Source organism: Mastigoproctus giganteus, chromosome 8 (assembly GCF_048544385.1).
Source record: "Mastigoproctus giganteus isolate SK-2022 chromosome 8, ASM4854438v1, whole genome shotgun sequence".
Classification (NCBI taxonomy): Eukaryota; Metazoa; Arthropoda; class Arachnida; order Uropygi; family Thelyphonidae; genus Mastigoproctus; species Mastigoproctus giganteus.
In genome coordinates, this window is record NC_143582.1 from 21,432,547 (window position 1) to 21,451,919 (window position 19,373).

Below are 19,373 nucleotides of genomic sequence, written 5' to 3' on the forward strand. Positions count from 1 at the left end.
TGCATGGGTTGAAGGAGAAGTATGGGGGGAGGGGATGCCGGAAACTTTGCTCTAGACACTAAACAACTTTGCTTATTGGAGGTTTGAAGTGGTGAAACCACTTCAAACCTCCAATAAGCAAAGTGGTGGTATTTCACCGGTTGATGTATATAGAATGGTATATCCTTTTTTTCCATATTCTTTAATTTGAGAGCATTTTGTCTCTATTTTAACAGGGAAAAAAATGGCAACTCTAGTCAACCCATCTGTTTATATGCATTTTTCTTGTTTTGTAATTGTCAATCGTGGGTGCTGTAAGCAGCACCCAGTCTTTGTTAATACTCTTTTAAGTAGAGCAGAATGTAGAGGCTCAAGGTTTCATTTAAAAAAAAACACAATTATTGGCATCTTAATAAGTTAGTATTAATAGTGACAAATGATACAAGAAAGCAAGCTTATAGAGCATCAGCCAACAAAAAAAAAAAAAAAAATCCCATTTTACCTATTCATTCCCTTCAATAGTTTATCAAGCTCTTCTTTGAATTTATTCAAACTGTCCACTTTCACTTCACAATAATGGATGGAAACTTGTTCCACCAGATAGCCTGTCTGCAATGCTCAGAAAACTTCATAAATGCACAAAACTCTGAATGCACAATTACTCCCCGTCCACCACCCATTGGCTAAACACAAACTTCTCCACATCTTTTCTGCACCATTGTTCTCCAACTTGAAATTATACCCCCTCATGTGTGTAATCTGAGCAAGAGGAAGAATCCCATCAGCATTGAGCTTATTCAAACCATTCAAAGTCTTAAATACCTCAATAAGATCGCTTCCCAGGTGCTTGGTCTTGACACACTGCAATTTGCAGCACTGAAGTTTTCCTTGGTAAGAGTACCTCTTTGCTCCCCTCACCAACTTTGTTGCTCTTCTGTGTACCCACTCTAGCAGCTCTACATCCTTCCTAAAATGAGGCCTTCAGACCTCTATACAGTACTCAAGATGTGGCCTGACAATTGCCTTATACAATGGGATAGTCACCTCCTTATCCTTGCTAGCAAAATTCCTATATACCATTGACAAATGATATATAGGAATTTCCTATATGCCATTGACAAATACCACACAGCTTTCCTGACAGCCTATCTGCAATGCTCAGAAAACTTCGTATCTGGATGCACAATTACTCCCATGTCTTTTTCATTTTCCAGTACTCTGATTATAATACCAAATAGTTCTTACATTAATCTGTTATTACTGCTACCCATATGTACTACTTTGCATTTGTCAATGTTCAACCCAAATTGCCATTTCTTAGCTGAACTGCCTAATTTTTCTAGATCCTATTGCAGTAGTATACTGTCATTTACTGCCATTAACCATGCTGCCAACCTTCATATCATCTGCAAACTTAGACATTAAGCCCGATATACCCTCATCAATATCATTAATGAATACAGAAAACAACAATGGGCCCAGCACCAAACCTTGTGAGATTCCACTAATAAAATTAGTCGAGAAAGAGCAGTGTCTCCATTGATTACCACTCTCTGTCTTCTCCCGCTCAACCATCGCTTTATCCATAGCAGCAATTTGCCTTAATGCCATACTGCTCCAACTTGTACAGTAGTCTTCCATGTGCAACAGTATCAAACACTCCTAAAATCCAAGCACTGTATATGATATCAAAATTATTTTTTGCATCCATTTCCTCTGTGACCACATCGTAGTATCCAGTCAAATTGGTCAGACAAGATCTTCCCATAACAAACCCATGCTGTGACTGAAGTATAATTGCATTCCTGTCTAGATGATCCTGCATTACTTCTTTAACCAGTAACTCCATTATTGTCCCTGGAACAGAAGTTAAGCTATTAGGTCTGTAATTATTCGTCACCGTTTGATCCTCCTTTGTGACTTGAGGGTACATTTGCACATCTCTGTCTACAGGGACTTCTCATAATCATGACTAAGGGTTTGCTTGCCTTCTTTGCTGCTGCCTTTAATATAATTGGATAGATCCCATCCACCCCAGGTGCAGGGTGGCCAACTGTCCCAATAAGAGAGGAAAAAACTGTTAATTTATTGATTTTACATATTTTTAATTAATTCTTATTGGAATCTAACAGATGTGTTAAAAATTAATTCTAATATTTAATTTTTTATTAATTCTTAGATTAAAAATTAATTCTAATTTTTAATCTAAACAAACAAAATGACTCTAAAGACATTTTGTTCGTCACTGAGTAATGAAGAAAAGAAAATGCATGTTGATAAAAAAAAAATGGGTAAACTTTTTCTCAAAATTTCTGAAGGCAAATAATTTGTTTCAAATCGTAAGCTCCATATTAAGCATTCCACATTCAAATGCTTCATCAGAAAGAGTTTTCATTTTAATGAAAACTGCTTGGCGGAAAGAGAGAAACCGTCTTTTATTAGACAATTTAGAAGCCGAACTTAGGGTGAAAGAAAACTATAACATGTTCTGTTCAGACTTTTTAAAATCTTTGGAAGGAGAAGAAATTTTAAAATAGCAAAATCTGAAGAAAAATATATAAAGTAAAAGTAGTCTTCCTCGCTGTTTTTAAAACAACTGTTATAAATAATATTATAGTTTATATAGGACAAATACATATTAACAACAATCATATAACAAATAAATACTATGATTGATTGATTGATAAAAAAATTTATTTTAATTGTAATTTTATATTTTCCTTTTACTTTTTGAAGAAAAAATGCTATACTACACATTTTGTTTCAAGCTGTCCCACTTACCAATTTTCAAAATATGGCCACTCTACTCAGGTGCCTTTCTTATGTTTAACTTCACCAATTTCTCTTCCACTTTCCTCTCAGTTATTGCAAAATCATTTAGCTCCCTTAGAGTTTGATCAACTTCTGGCATCTGTCTTCGTGAAGAATTCCTCATGTGAATGGTAGATGTAATGTTATTATTCAGCTTGTCAGCAACCTGAGCAGGTTCATTGGCAGTTAAACCATTGATATCAAGTGGACGAATTTGATTCAGCCTCTTCCTTGTAGTGTTTACATAAGTAAAGAAGTCTTTTCTGTTTTCATTTGCATCATTTGCCAAAGATTTCTCGTAATCTGCCTTCACTTACCTAACCTCCTTTGTGACTTGATTACAGACTATATCTCCATAGGCTTCTGTATCACCTGATCATTTATATTCATCCCATGCATTTTTCTTTGCCACATGTCAGTTCAGCTGACATCCATTTATGTCTAAGCCTTGAACTGTATTTCTTAGTTGTTGGTAACAACATTAGTTGGCCCCATTCTATAGAATTATGAAGACCACTGTAGTCACCCTTTAGAAAACAAAAGCCTTTCCCTTTACTCTTGACAGTAGTTATGTCTTTAATTAAATAACACATTAGTACACTGTGATCGTTGCCACACAGTGGGTCTTTTATCTGCAGATTATTAATGCATGTAGAATAACTGCTGATAACAAAATTTAGATTATTGCTTCCTCTTGTTTCCTCTCTAACATGCTGTTGTAGAAAACAGTCAACCAAGAAATCTACAAAAGTCTTTCTAGTATGTGTGTTACCAACCCACAAATTCCATTCATATCTGGAAAGTTAAAATCCCATATTATAAGGCATTCTGATTTACTTGCCTACTCTGTTTCTCTGTAGAGTTGCTCATTTTACTCATCAGTCATTCGGCCTATAATGCACTCCCACTTTCATTTTTGTTTTTCCAGTGCTTATGTTCCACCAAACTGACTCAACACTGCCTTAGATTTTATGTTCTTCAACAATGCCATATTCAGCTAACCTAGTTTGATCATAGCTTAACTGAAATTTAAATCATTCTTTTGGTGGCACAGTGCTAATAAAAAGAAAATAATTGAACCTTTAAATATGAGATGGCAGTATTTTACTGTCCATCTCTTATTTTGTGTTTCCAAAAAGTTGGCTAACAAAAGCTGAAATTGAAGAAATTGTCTGGAATTCAGATACAAAAGTTTATAAAATTGAATTAAATAATACATAAATAGATCTAGAGGATACTATTTAATTTAATATTAAGTAGATAAATTATAATTTATACTTCATTATATATAAATTAAGCAATGTAGTGTATGATAACTAATGCTTAAGCAATTTATAGAATTACTTTGTTTTGAGGCTGAATTAGAAAAGTAGCCGTATTTTATAGTTATAATAATTTTATTATTTGAATTTAAAGATCTGCTATAGCTTACATATTAGATCTGTCAGTGTAAAATAAGATCCATTATATTTTTGTGTTCAAGAAAATTGTTCAATAACTCAAAATGAAAGAGAGATGATTAACACCTTATTTTGCCTTCTGTTTATTGACCTCTAAAACCACATAAATGAACAGTCATCCAATATATATAGAAAATATATATTAAGCAAAATACACAGCACTTTTTCGCGTAAACCCACATGATAATGGAAATTAAATAAGAAAAATACTGCACAAATTTTCATGACACATTGCAAATGAAATAAGGTGGAAAATATTCCATAACTTTTTGATATGGTGCATACCTATGGCATTCTCTCCCCCCAAATATTTGGTTAGTATGAACAATTTTCATTCAGATTAAATGTAACATTCCTATAATGCAGTGGTTGCCAAATGGAATGCGTCTCACTGTCTGTGGGAAGGGGGGGGATGGAATGCATCTACAGGTTAATTCGTTGTGGATTGCTGAAATGAAAATGTTGCTAAGTGGGGAGCAACATAAAATAAATTTAGAAACTGTTTCAATTTTTAAAGGTATTTTTACTCTTGATTTTTTAAGGAGTCCTTATGTGCTGTAATGTAATAACTAGATCGTATGTATAGCTTAGCTTAATTTTTAGGTATTTTTAGTAAAATGCTCTTCTTAAACATGAATGAATATGTTTTGGTGGCTGCCACTGACTCCATTAATCTTCAATATGCAGTTTATACTTTTTTTGGAAAAAACAGAATGAAAGTTTTTTAGCACTGTGAAAATTTATTGGATAGGAAAATGTGACATTCTGTTTAGATATTTTCTATTTTATAAGACAAAGTGATCCATTATATATTTAATGTTTTAATTCAGTCCTGTGTATGTTGTTCAGTATACACTTTCTGTTTGCTACATCAAGCCATGCTTTTTTTTTTTTTTGGATTGCTGGTGTTATGTATTTATCATAATTTCCTGAAGAAATTTGGATTGTTTTCTTTTCTTTAATTTATTTATTTGCTGTATGTTTTCTTTTTCATTTTGTAAATTTTCACTTGATAGATTTTTAAATCGTTGAACCTGGCTTCAGAATAATTTTAAATTCTAGATTCTGCAGTGTTGTTAGAGATGCATAAAAAATAATTTTTAAATGAATTCTGATTTATTTATTATTTTTTATTGTTTTCAGGAATTTTATGCTTATTAATAATTTGAGTTAGTCTGTATTGCTCAATTTAATTTTAACTAATTTGAAACATTATGCGCTTGCTTTTGCTTGGGCCCTACTTTTGTTTTGCATGATTGGGTACAATTGCTTGTGTTCACCTCTTTATATTTAGTACGTCTTCCTCATAAGCCTCAGATACTTAGTAGCAGACCATGTCAACAACCATCCTTCCATGCAGAATCAACTGACTTCCGACAGATGGAACAAGGTTTATTACAACTTCTGGATGATTTTCACTCAGGAAAACTGGAAGCATTTGGTAAGAAAATATTTTACTATTTTATTTTTTTATTAAATTATTATTTAGCTTTTATACAATATAAGTTTTTATATATAAAAAAACCCAAATGAAAGGGAGTAACTCATAGGAAGTAAACCATAACTTCCAAGTCTCAAAAACTTTAATAAGAATTAAGTAATTAAAAAAAAAAAAAAAGCAACCAAAACATAATTATCAAGTTCAGCAGTACCTGTTCAGCATGACTAGATACAAAAAAATACAGGTTAGAGTGGAGATATCTGCATGAAACATTCTTATTTAATAATGGGGAGGTAGTGTTTCAAAAAAGATAATAGAAAATCACATTACAAATGTCAGTAATATATATTGTATATATATATTTTTTTTCTTACAGTATTTTCCCTTTCATTTTATGATGGGTATATGGTAACTTTATTATAATTATTAGTTTATCATAACCTATCAGGCCCCATAATGAAACCAATTGCTTGGATATTGTCCCAACCAGGAAAAAAAAAATTTTTTTTTTTTTTTGAAAACTGTTTCTGTGCATTGCTTTTCAGTCTTGACTGTCTAGAGCAGTGGTGTGCTGGTAAATTTTTAACTGGCTCACTTTAAAAAAAAAAAACATTTATAAATAACAGAAAAATTTAAATAATATTGCGAAGTATTACACTTCCCTGCCCAGCTACTTCACAATACTACCCGACTGGCAAAATTTTCTGGGAGAATACTGCCTTTCATTTATTTTTTATTTTATCATTATTTTTTAATGGTACTGGACTTGTCACTTATACCTATATATGTGTATTCTGTATGTAGAAATGTCTGTTATAGGTAAATTTGCATGTTATGTGAGGACTGAAAAAATCTGCATAACTCTCAATGCACAGGGGAACCCTGTGCATTGAGAGTTATGACCAGCTAACTACAGACTGTTGGAGAGAGAACTTTAGAAATTTCTCCAGTCTTTAATGGAAATCATACAAATGGGAGATGGTGATGTATCTTGCTAATTGAGCTTCCATGAAGGACGACTGTCACTTCTCGAAATACATTTGAATAAACAGTTCTCCTTCAAAAGGATTATATTGTTATTTATTTGAAAGAGTATCACTGCTCTGACTCACAGTTGTTTCAGTGCGGTACCACCCAAAATCCCGACAGCCAGATTCCCAATGGCCAAAATCCTGATGGCCGAAAATCCCGACATACCGATTGTATTTAAAAAAAAAAAACAAAGTTAAAGTCTATATCTCATAAACTGTTTTTTGCAATAAAAAATGTTTTTCATGTAATCAAAACGGCCACTAAAAACATTAAAATTTTATTCGAACACATGGAACATGTATATGGCAGTTATGCAAACAGTATATGATAATGTTAATATTTCATGTCATATTAATGAATAAAACAACAAACACTTATATATATGCACACTAACAGTATACAATCAGTTCACAAAAACCATATTACTGACAATAATCACAGTTTATTAATTACAGTATATCACAATCGCACATTAAAATTTCCAAAAAATCTTACAAATTATAATCAAACGTTTTAAGTATTATAATAATCTTAATATACTTCAACAATCTTAATAATAATACTTAAATAATCTTAAGTATTATAATAATAAGAAGAAAATTGGATATTTTTTCCAGGGGATATTAATGTGGGAAATAATACTAAGTATAATAATAATAAGAAGAAAACGGGATATTTTTTCTTGTTACCTCTTTCAAAATATCATGCCGGCACCCATGGTCAGGCCTAATGTACTTGTCAAAAAATTCGTGAAAGTACAGATAATAACAAATACCTGTATAATTATAGTTTTAGTTATGCTAATGATCTTTATGACGTCGCTGCCAAAATACATTACTCTAAATTTTCATATTCTGAAAGTATTCTTATTTCAAGTTTTTTATCTTTAGCATTTCAATGCTATACCTATAATTATTGCTCAAATGCCCTATAAAAATACCAAAAATTAATAGTTAAATGCAATATAATAAAGTAAAATTAATTAAGTTGTTTTTATTTGCTGATTGTATTTTAAAACTGTTTGTTTCTATAACAGGAAACATGATCTTCAAATTGAGAGAGGTATTTGTCATTAAAATCTTTGTTTTTTATATTCTTTCTATAAAATTAATCTAATAAGTTAAATTTTTACTTACTAAAAAACTAATAAATATATAGAATTATATTTTTACAATATAGTAGATACTGTCGGGATTCTGGCCGTCGAGATTTTGGGCCAGGCCCGTTTCAGTGATAGTATACTACCTTATGAGAGAACAAAGTTGATGCTTGGTTTCACAATGAAAAGACATTGAAGTTGATAAAAGAATTAGCTTTATGTAAACTACTATGCAATCCTCAAACTGTTTTTTTTATGAAAAAAATATACTTTTCACCTTTTTGTACATATTAGCATTAGCAAAGGCACATGATGTAAGAAAGCAAGTATATAGCATCAGCCAAAAAAAAAAAAAAAAAAAAACCATCCTTATTTCACCCATCCACTCACTCCAAATGTTTGTCAAGTTCTCCCTTGAATCTATTTAAGCTATCAACTTCTACAACGACAGATGGAAGTTTGTTCCAGCAATCAACCGCCCGCTGGCTAAAGGCAAACTTCCGCACATGTATCCTACAACTCTTTTTCCTCAATTTGAATATATGCCCTCTCAGGTGATTATTCTGAGCAAGAGGAAGACTCCCATCAGCACTGAGCATGCTCAAGCCATTTAAGGCTTTATACATCTCAATCAGATCACCTCACAGGTGCCTAGTCTCCAGACACTGTAATTTGAAAAATTTAAGCCTTTCTTTGTAAGAGTAACCCTTTGTTCCATTCACTAATTTTGTTGCCCTTCTCTGTCCTCATTTCAACAGCTCTACATCCTTCTTAAAATGAAGCCTCCATACCTGTATACAGTACTCAAGGTTATTTTTTTTGCCCTGATTATTTTTTTTCCTTATACAAGGGGATAATCACCTCCTTATCCCTGCTAGAAAAGTTCCTATATATCATTGAGAAGACACCATGAGCTACTCCTGCAGACCGTCTGCACTGCTCAGAAAACTTCATATCTGCCTGCACAATTACCCCCAGGTCCTTTTCATTCTCTACCACTGTCCGTGTGGTACCACAGAGTTGATACGTTACTCTGGGATTACTGCTTCCCATATGTAGTACTTTACATTTGTCAATGTTAAACTTCATTTGCCACCTCTCAGCCCATCTGCTCAACTTTTCTAGATGCTGTTGCAGCAGTGTACTGTCAATAGTGTCATTAACAACCCTGCCAACCTTTGTATCGTCTGCAAACTTGGACATTAAGCCTGAATACCATCACCAATATCATTTATAAATAAATGATCCCTGTTTACTAATACTCTAATTTATTCAGATATAGCTATGTATTTCTGATGCGCTTGCACTATATTTATACATGGTAAATACAGAAAACAACAATGGACCCAACACTGAACCCTGAGGGACTCTACTAATAACATTAGTCCACGAAGAGCAGTGTCCATTGATTGCCACTCTCTGTCTTCTCCCACTCAACCATCCCTTTATCCATAGCAGCAATTTGCCTCCAGTGCCACACTGCTCCAATTTGTGCAGCAGTCTTCCATGTGCAACAGTATCAAAAGCCTTTCTAAGATCCAAATATATAATATCAAAGTTATTCCCTGCATCAGGTTCTTTTGTGACTGCATCATAGTATCCAATCAAATTGGTCAGGCAAGACTTTCCCTTAACAAAACTATGCTGTGTCCGAGCTCTAACTGAAGTCTTGTCTAGATGATCCTGCAATGCTTCTTTAACCAGTGCCTCCATTAATTTCCCTGGAACAGAAGTTAAACTAACAGGTCTGCTGTAATTACCTTTGTCTACCTTTGATCCTTCTTTGTGGATTGGACCACATTTGCATATCTCCAGTCCATGGGTACCTCCCCTGAGTCCAGGGAAGCTCTCATATGGCTAAGGGTTTGCTTGCTTCCTTTGCTGCCTACTTTAATATAACTGCGTAGATTCCATCCACCCCAGGTGCCTTTCTTGTGTTTATCTTGAACAATTTCTCCTCCACTTTACTCTCAGTTATTACAAGATTATCTAGCTTACTGCCAGAGTTGAACACACCTCTGGAATTCCCCTCCCTGAATAACTCCTCATGTGTGAATGTCGATGCAAAATATTCATTTAGTTTGTTAGGTACCTGAGCAGGATCATCAACAGTTGAACCATCGATATGAAGTGGACCAATCTGATTAAGTAAAGAACTCTTTGCTGTTTTTCTTTGCATCCTTTTCCCAAAATTTCTCATAGTCCGCCTTCGCCTGCCTAACCTCCTTTGTAACTTGGTTACAGACCAGCTTATATCTATCATAGGCTTCTCTATCACATGTCTGATTAGTTTATCTGACATCCATTTAGGCCTAAATCTTGAACAATGTTTCTTTGTTGGTATGAAAAGCCTAGATCCAAGATTAATTCTTTGAATGCTTCCCATTTTGAATTTTCTGTTGGTAACATCATCAGTTGGTTCCACCGTATAGAATTTAAATACTGTCTCAGACCACCGTAGTCACCTTTACGAAAACAAAAACCCTTCCCTTTACCCTTGATGGTAGTTACCTCTTTGAGTAAATCCCACTTCAGCACACTGTGATCACTACCACTTAGTGGTTCCTTTATCTGCAGATTCTTGATGCATGAAGAATCATTACTGATAATCAGTTGCCTCCCGAACATGCTGATGTAGAAAACAATCATCCAATAAATCCACAAAAGCCTTGCTAGTGTGTGAGTGACCAACCCACAAATTCCAGTCAATATCCGGGAAATTAAAATCCCCCATTATAAGACACTCCAATTTACTGGCCCACTCTATTTCTCTGCACAATTGCTCATTATACTCATCAGATTCATTAGGCCTATAACACACACACACCTACTCTCATTTTTCCTTTCCCAGTGCTTATGCCACACCAAACAGACTCAACATTGCATTGCCCACCAACATCAATTGGATGCACCTCCTTAGATTTTATGTGTTTCTTAACTAACAGCATATCCCCTCCTGTCCTGTCTATCCTTTCTGTACACATTGCACTCCCCAAATTCCAGTTCTGCACTTCTTATGTCTGTGACACCATGTCTCTGATATCCCAACAATATCTGCCTTTGATGTCTTGACTAGCACTTCAAGCTCATCGAATTTATTAACTATACTCCTTGCATTGGTGTACATGCAAGTATACATGCACCTATTTCTACTCTTAGTTACCCTAACACAGCCCATGTATTTACTTGTTCCACTATGACTCCCAGCAGTCCTGGAAATTCCCATTGCCTTGCTTTACAGGCTGCTGCTCAATTGCATTTCAATAGAAGTAGTGCAAAAATCACTTTTACCTCTGTCAGCAGCTACTGTTAATCTATTTGTCCGCGTATCTCCCCAAGCTAGCAGTTTTCCGACCCACCTAACTCTGCCTCGATAGCATCAGCAAATATTCTTACACCCTTTCTATTTAAGTGTATCCCATCCCTGTAGAAGCAGTCTCTCCTGTTAACAAGCACAGACCAGGCTGAGAAAAATTTTACCCCTCTTCAGGGCCGAATTGATTGACAAGGCTCTCATCATATACTCCCTCCTATCGTGTCTGGGCAGAATTGCAGATACTTTCAAATTCAATCCCTACCTCACTGCTTTTTTTCAGCATTGTCTTGTACTTGTTAAGTAATATCTGGTTTTTGGCAAGAAAAAGCATTCTGTGGGTTGGTCAAGTTATACGAAATAATTACCAAAATTCTCTACTGTTATTTTTTAGCATTTCCAACTGCATATACATGCTTTATACCATTGTTTGCATTCAATGTATCCAAAAATTTATTTTTAATGTGATGTAAGTTTATACTTTTAATTTCTAATCATATTGAGACATATAACAAAGAAAACAATTTTTGTAAAAATAATTTTCTCTAATTTTAATATTTTAAACAATCCAAGGTGTCATTTTTCATTAAATACCTTATGTAGCTGAATGAGAGCTGCAGAATTTTGATATTTTAAGTTTACAAATTACAATATGTATAGTATATTGGGAATGTGTGTATGGAACAGTTGCGTAACTGAGAGATTACTCATTTGCTTAGTAAAAGTATTTAATTGTTATAGAAGACTGTAGTAATCCAAATGTCAGGTGAGGTTTGTATTTGTTCATGGAACAGTCTCGTGTGTTTACAAGGAAATACATGAACAGGTATAGGATATATTAATATAAACAAAAACAGATGTTGAAAATTTACTATCATTATAAATAAACATTTATTTTTAGCTGGTAATTGTTTTAACTAATATTATGAGCTGTAAATATTTTTAATGAAACCATTTATTATGTTTAGGACAAGATTGTACATTTGAAAAGATGGAGAATGTTAGAGAACAGCAGGAAAGACTTGCACGTCTTCATTTTGATTTAAATGCACAGCAAGAATTATGTGGGTATGTTGTACAATGTAGAAATCAGACTTTATTATTTTGAGAAATATTTTTACTTATTCATATATTTTTATAATTTTGCTAAACAGGCATTATCTGCTCTGATTATTTTTTTTTTTCCAAACTTGAATTAGCTGTCTTTAGAGATTATTTGGAAAAGAATTAATTAAATTATCTTTAGCTAAGAATCCTGAACAAAAGACATAAAAAAAAACAAAAAAAAAACAGGATTACTCAGATAGCACCTTGTGTAAAAATATTTTTTCTGTTAATTCTTTTTTATTATTATATAACCTAAGTTATTTCTGATTTTACCCAAAAAAATGGACTTGCTCAATAGACCTTTCCCATTTAACATGTTCAATCCTCACAAAAATGTGGCATCAGATTTTTATTCCACATGAAGGGAAAACCACCGTACTTTTAGAATGTTTTCTTCCAGTTTGAAAGAAGAACAAATGGATAGTCTTGTGAAGCAACTTCACCAGAGACTAATTAATTCAGTCATAGTGAGAAGAAAGCCCAAAAATATCTCTGCCCTTTCCAGTCCAGATGGATTCAATTCTGGGTCAAAAAGGTTATCAGAAAAGGCAGCAAAAGTGTTAACTGATTTTTGTAAACCAGATTCTTGATCATTCACAGTTTACCCCAAGATCACCATTTCACCAAAAATTAGTATAAACTGTAATCTGAATGGAAATTACAATAATGAAAAAAAAAAAAAAAATGTGTGGATGGTCAACTATTTACTGCATAAATAAATAATTATCCAGTGCTATTGTAAATTATCTTGTTTTACTTTTACAACACAGTAATTATTTTAATTAATTTAGCACATCCTTCAGTAAGTTACCATTCAAATATCCAGAATGCACATGCTTTGTAATAAACAAATTTAAATCATTAATTCTGAACAGTTGCATAATCAGAAAAACAATTAAGCAATGCAAAATAATAAATACAAGTGACACATAAATTCAAGGTCACACCCATATTATAACTATATATAAAATGCAATAAATGAAATTTAAAAAAATAATAATAAAAAAATATATATATATAATTTTTTTGAGGTAAACTCCTCTTATTATTTTACAAAAATTATTACCAATGTAGAACGTATTGAGTATTACAGCTCTGATTCATACTATCTAATTTTTCAGTGCATAAGGGCAACAATTATTCAAATCCATTGCATCCGTGGAGCAATCAATGTATTGGTTGTGTATGCACGGATTTGTCTAAAATTCGAAATGCTGTGATTCCCTGATCATTATTGGCCTTGTGGTCTTCCGTCAAGATGGGGCATAATGGTCAATCTATTTTGTTGGTCCACTGCAGCATCAGCCACTGTTCCAGTGGCTGGTGCTGCAGTGGAACAGTGGCTGATGCTGCAGTGGAACAGTGGCTGATGCTTATGCAGCATCAGCCACTGTTCCAGATATTTTTCAACTCCTCTTTTTCGTGATATTTCACATAATTTGGACCTGGTGCCATTAAATTTCAATTAATTGACTTTTTCTAAAATATTTTTGTTATTTGGTATTGTATATTTTGGCTTTTCTAAATTATTTTAGGAGCACTCTTTCTGCAATACCCTTTCTCTTCTCCCCCTCCCTTTCATTTTGTTTTATTATGTATGGTTTATTTTTATTTTCACTTTACTGGTTGGCTATGTATTTTATTTGTTTTTATCTTTCAATTTATTATTAGCAGAATGCAGTGGAATACGCATTAATGCAACCACCTGATGTTTGCAATACTTTTTTTTTTCTTTTTATGATAATTAGATAAAGTTTTCAGTCTATATGTACACTGTGCTGCCACTTTATTAGGTACATCCCTGCTGCGCACACAAATGGTTTGTCCCACAATGTTGCAAGTCACATCACCACAGTTGTTGATATAAATGCAGCAGAGCAACCTTTCTAGTATCAGTTAAGTGTACAAACCATAGCAAGAATGGGAAAAAGGAGCGATCTAACGGACTTTGAACGTGGCATGGTAGTAAGCGCAAGACGTGCTGGACAAAGCATCTCTGAAATGAGAGTTCTCCTGAACTTTTCATGCACCACAGTTTAAAGGGTATATCAAGAATGGTGCAACGAACAGAAAACATCCTCTGAATGACACTCCTGTGGAAGAAAATTGCTTGTTGATGAGAGAGGTCAAAGGAGGATGGCTAGAATTGTGCAAGCAAACAGACAAGCCACAATGTCACACATCATTAGCATTAGCATTAGTAGAGGCATTTGATGCAAGAAAGCAAGCTTATGCAGCATCAACCAAAAAAAAAATAATAAATAAATAAAAAATAACCACTTCCACTTCACCCCTCTGTTTGTTCGAAATACCTGTCCAGCTGAGCCTTAAACTTATTTAGGCTATCAACTTCCACGACAAGGGATGGAAGTCTATTTCACCAGCCAACCACCCGCTGGCTAAAAGCAAATTTCGTCATGTCTATCCTACATCTGTCTTTCCTCAATTTGAATTTATGCCCTCTCAGGTGAGCAGGGCATAAATTCTGAGCAAGAGGAAGAATCCCATCAGCATTGAGCATGCTCAAACCATTCAAGGCTTTATACACCTCTATCAGATCACCTCGCTGGTGCCTAGTCCCCCAGACACTGTAATTTGTAAAACTTAAGCCTTTCTTCGTAAGAGCACCCCCTTTGTTCCATTCACTACTCTTGTTGCCCTTCTCTGTACTCGTTCCAGCATCTCTACATCCTTCTTGAAATGAGGCCTCCAGACCTGTATACAGTACTCTAGGTGTGGCCTGACCATTGCCTTATACAAGGGAATAATCACCTCCTTATCCCTGCTAGAAAAATTCCTATATATCATCGACAATACACCATGAGCTACTCTTGCAGCCCGTCTGCACTGCTCAGAAAACTTCATATCTGCCAGCACAACCAACCCCAGGTCCCTTTCATTCTCTACCACTGTCAGTGTAGTACCACAGAGTTGATACGTTGCTCTGGGGTTGCTGTTTCCCATATGTAGTACTTTACATTTGTCAATGTTAAACTTCATTTGCCACCTCTCAGCCAATCTGCTCAACCTTTTCAGATCCTGTTGCAGTAGCATAGTGTCAGTAGTGTCCTTGACAACCCTGCGAACCTTCGTATCGTCTGCAAACTTGGACATTAAGCTTGATATACCATCATCAATATCATTTATAAATACAGAAAACAATAATGGACCCAATACTGAACCCTGAGAGACTCCACTAATAACATTAATCCACGATGAGCAGTGTCCATTGATTATCACTCTCTGTCTTCTCCCCCTCAACCACCCCTTTATGCATAGCAGCAATTGGCCTCCAATGCCACACTGCTCCAATTTGTGCAGCAGTCTTCCATGTGCAACAGTATCAAAAGCCTTTCTAAGATCCAAGTATATAATATCAAAGTTATTCCCTGCTTCCAGTTCTTTTGTGACTGCATCATAGTATCCAATCAAATTCGTCAGGCAAGACTTCCCCTTAACAAAACCATGCTGCGTCTGAGCTATAACTGAAGTCTTGTCTAGATGATCCTGCAGTGCTTCTTTAACCAGTGCCTCCATTAATTTTCCGGGAACAGAAGTTAAACTAACAGGTCTATAATTACTTGTGTCGCCCTTTGATCCTCCTTTGTGAATTGGGGTCACATTTGCACATCTCCAGTCCATGGGTACTTCCCCTGAGTCCAAGGAAGCTCTCATAATTATGGCCAAGGGTTTGCTCACTTCCCCTGCTGCCTCCTTCAATATAACTGGATAGATCCCATCCACCCCAGGTGCCTTTCTTGTATTTATCTTCAACAATTTCTCCTCCACTTTACTCTCAGTTATTACAAGATTCTCTAGCTTACTGCCAGAGCTGAATACACCTCTTGCATTCCCCTCGCTGAATAACTCCTCATGTGTGAATGTCGATGCAAAATATTCATTTAGTTTGTTAGCCACCTGAGCAGGATCATCAACAGTTGACCCATCGATATCAAGTGGACCAATCTGATTCATCCCCTTCCTTCTAGAGTTTACATAAGTAAAGGACTCTTTACTGTTTTTCTTTGCATCCCTTGCCAAAAATTTCTCGTAATCTGCCTTCACCTGCCTAACCTCCTTTGTAACAGATCAACTTGTATCTATCATAGGCTTCTGTGTCACGTGTTAATTTGTAGGTATCCCATGCATTTTTTTTCTCTGCCATATGTCTCATTAGTTCATCTGACATCCACTTAGGCCTAAACCTTGAACAATATTTCTTAGTTGGTATGTAAAGCCTAGTAGCTTCCAAGATAAATTCTTTGAATGCTTCCCATTTTGAATTTGCTGTTGGTAACATCATCAGTTGGTCCCACTGTATAGAATTTAAATACTGTCTCAGTCCATCGTAGTCGCCTTTACGAAAGCAGTAACCCTTCCCTTTACCCCTAATGGTAGTAACCTCTTTGAGTAAATCCCACTTCAGCACACTGTGATCACTGCCACCTAGTGGTTCATTTACCTGCAGATTCGTAATGCATGAAGAATCACTACTGATAATCAAATCAAGAGTATATCCCTCTAGTTGCCTCCCGAACATGCTGATGTAGAAAACAATCATCCAATAAATCCACAAAAGCCTTGCTAGTGTGTGAGTGACCAGCCCCCAAATTCAAGTCAATATCTGGGAAATTAAAATCCCCCATTATAAGACTCTCTGATTTACTGGCCCACTCTATTTCCCTTTACAGTTTCTTATTATACTCATCAGAGTCATTAGGCCTATAGCACACTCCTACTCTCAATTTTGATCTCCCAATGCTTATGTCACACCAAACTGACTCGACACTGCACTGTCTAGCAATGTCGACTGGCTTCACTTCCTTGGATTTTATGTATTTCTTAACTAATAGCATAACCCCTCCTCCCTTCCTATCCTGTCTATCCTTTCTGTAGACATTGTACTTCCCAAATTCCAGTTCTGCATTCCTTATATCTGTGTGACACCACGTCTCTGAAATCCCCACAATATCTGCCTTTGATGTTTTGAGCAATACCTCAATTTCATCAATTTTATTTACTAAACTCCTAGCATTGGTGTACATGTAAGTATACATGCACCTGTTCTTTTTCTTAGCTACCCTAACACAACCCATGTGTTTATTTGTACCCCAATGATTCCCAGCAGTCTCTGAAATATCCTGCATCTTATTTTCCAGGCTGCGGCTCATTCCAATAGAAGCAGTGCAAGAATCACTTTCACCTCTGCCAGTGGCTACTGTTAATCTATTAGTCCTTGTATCCCCCCAATCTAGCAGTTTTCCGACCCACCTAACACTGCCTCGATAGCATCAGCAAACACCCTTTCTATTTAAGTGTATCCCATCCCTGTAGAAGCAGTCTCTCCTGTTATCATTCAGAATACAACCTTGATTCGCGGAACTAAATATCGCAAATGCGACCACTAGTTGCACTTTGTCGCGAATGGGCTACAAAAGCCGACGGCTACATCGCGTACCTTTGTTATCAATGAAGAACAAGACAGCACGCATCCTGTGGGCACAGCAACACCAGCACTGGACTATCGAGGATTGGAAAATAGTTGCTTGGTCTGACGAGTCAAAGTTCCTGGTGCATCATGTTGATGGAAGGCTCAGAATTTGTCAAAAACAACACGAATCCATGGACCCCGTCATGTCTGACGGCAAGGTGGTGGGGGCAGTGTTATGGTGTGGGGAATGTTTTCTTGGCACACGTTGGGTCCATTGATACCCATAGATTCACGTCTGAATGCCACATTGTACCTAAACATCGTTGCTGACCAAGTGCATCTGTTCATGTTGACAGTTTATCCTCAGTCAGATGGTTACTTCCAGCAGGATAATGCGCTGGTGCACAAAGCCCAAATCACTATGGAATGGTTCCAGGAACATGACAATGACTTTTCTTTACTGCAGTGGCCTGCTCAGTCCATGGATCTCAATGCTATTGAACATCTTTGGGATGAGCTGGAAAGGGCTGTTTGCTGCAGCCCTACACCTCCGTCGAATCTCAAGGAACTGCGTGACACACTCATGTCTGCATGGTATCCATTCCTGCACAACGTTTTCAGCATCTTGTTCAATCCATGCCTAGACGAATTCAGGCTGTTTTGAAGGCTAAAGGAAGCTCAACACGCAACTAGGTAGATGTACCTAATAAAGTGGTAGCACAGTGTATATATATATATATACATATATATTAAAAAGATAGGAATCTCCTAAATGCTTCTATTTCTACTAAAATCACTTTCCATATACTAATCTTCATACAGTTGGGCTCCAGAATGCTTTCCTATTTCTCCAACTTTACATTTATTCCTTCACTGTCCCTATTGATCAGTACAATATTATCAAAAAATAGTAAACGTGAAATTTCTTCATATACCCTCCTTGTTTACTCATCCAAAATCACGATAATCAGTTATGGGCATAATGTGAATCCCTTGTGGAATGCCTACTGGAATGTTCCTGTTTCCTTACAAATACTAATTGCACTTATAATGACCCCTTCATACATGTCCTGAAAAGCCCTAATATACCTAAAATCCCTTGGGACCATATCATAGACTTTCACTTAGGCAGTAAACATATCCATTAGCATTAGAAAAGGCATATGATTCAAGAAAGCAAGCTTATCAGCATCATCCAAAAAAAAAATCCCTTCCCATTTCACCCAACCATTTCCTCCAGATGTTTGTCTAGTTCTGCCTTGAATTTATTTAAGCTGTCAACTTCTACAATGACAGAGGGAAATTTGTTCCATCAGTCTTTACCCACTGGTTAAAGGCAAATTTCCACATATCTATTCTACAACTGTCTTTCCTCAATTTGAATTTATGCCCCCTCAGTTGATTAATCTCTGCAAGAAGAAGAATCCCATCAGCACTGCACTGCACTCAAACCATTCAAGGCCTTATACACATCGGTCAGATCACCTCGCGGGTGCCTAGGTTCCAGATGCTGCAATTTGCAGAACTTAAGCCTTTCTTCGTAAGAGCACCCCTTTGTTCCCTTACAATCTTGTTGCCCTTCTGTGTATTGTTCGAGCAGCTCTATATCCTTTCTGAAATGAGGCCTCCAGACCTGTGCAGTATTTAAGGTTTGGCCTGACCACTGCCTTATACAAGGGGATAATCACCTCCTTATCACC

General features: G+C 35.7%; 1 protein-coding gene across 1 annotated transcript in view; it reads left to right on the forward strand.

Annotated features, from left to right (window-relative positions):
• Window positions 1-5,563: 5,563 nt before the first annotated feature.
• LOC150081331 (coiled-coil domain-containing protein 28B-like) overlaps window positions 5,564-19,373 on the forward strand; it is a 31,403-nt gene continuing 17,593 nt past the window's right edge. Inside the window, exons 1-2 of the mRNA XM_090379673.1 lie at window positions 5,564-5,691; window positions 12,104-12,203. Of these exons, the coding sequence (XP_090235799.1) occupies window positions 5,631-5,691; window positions 12,104-12,203 (161 nt within the window). The 5' untranslated portion in view covers window positions 5,564-5,630. The remainder of the gene's footprint in view (window positions 5,692-12,103; window positions 12,204-19,373) is intronic.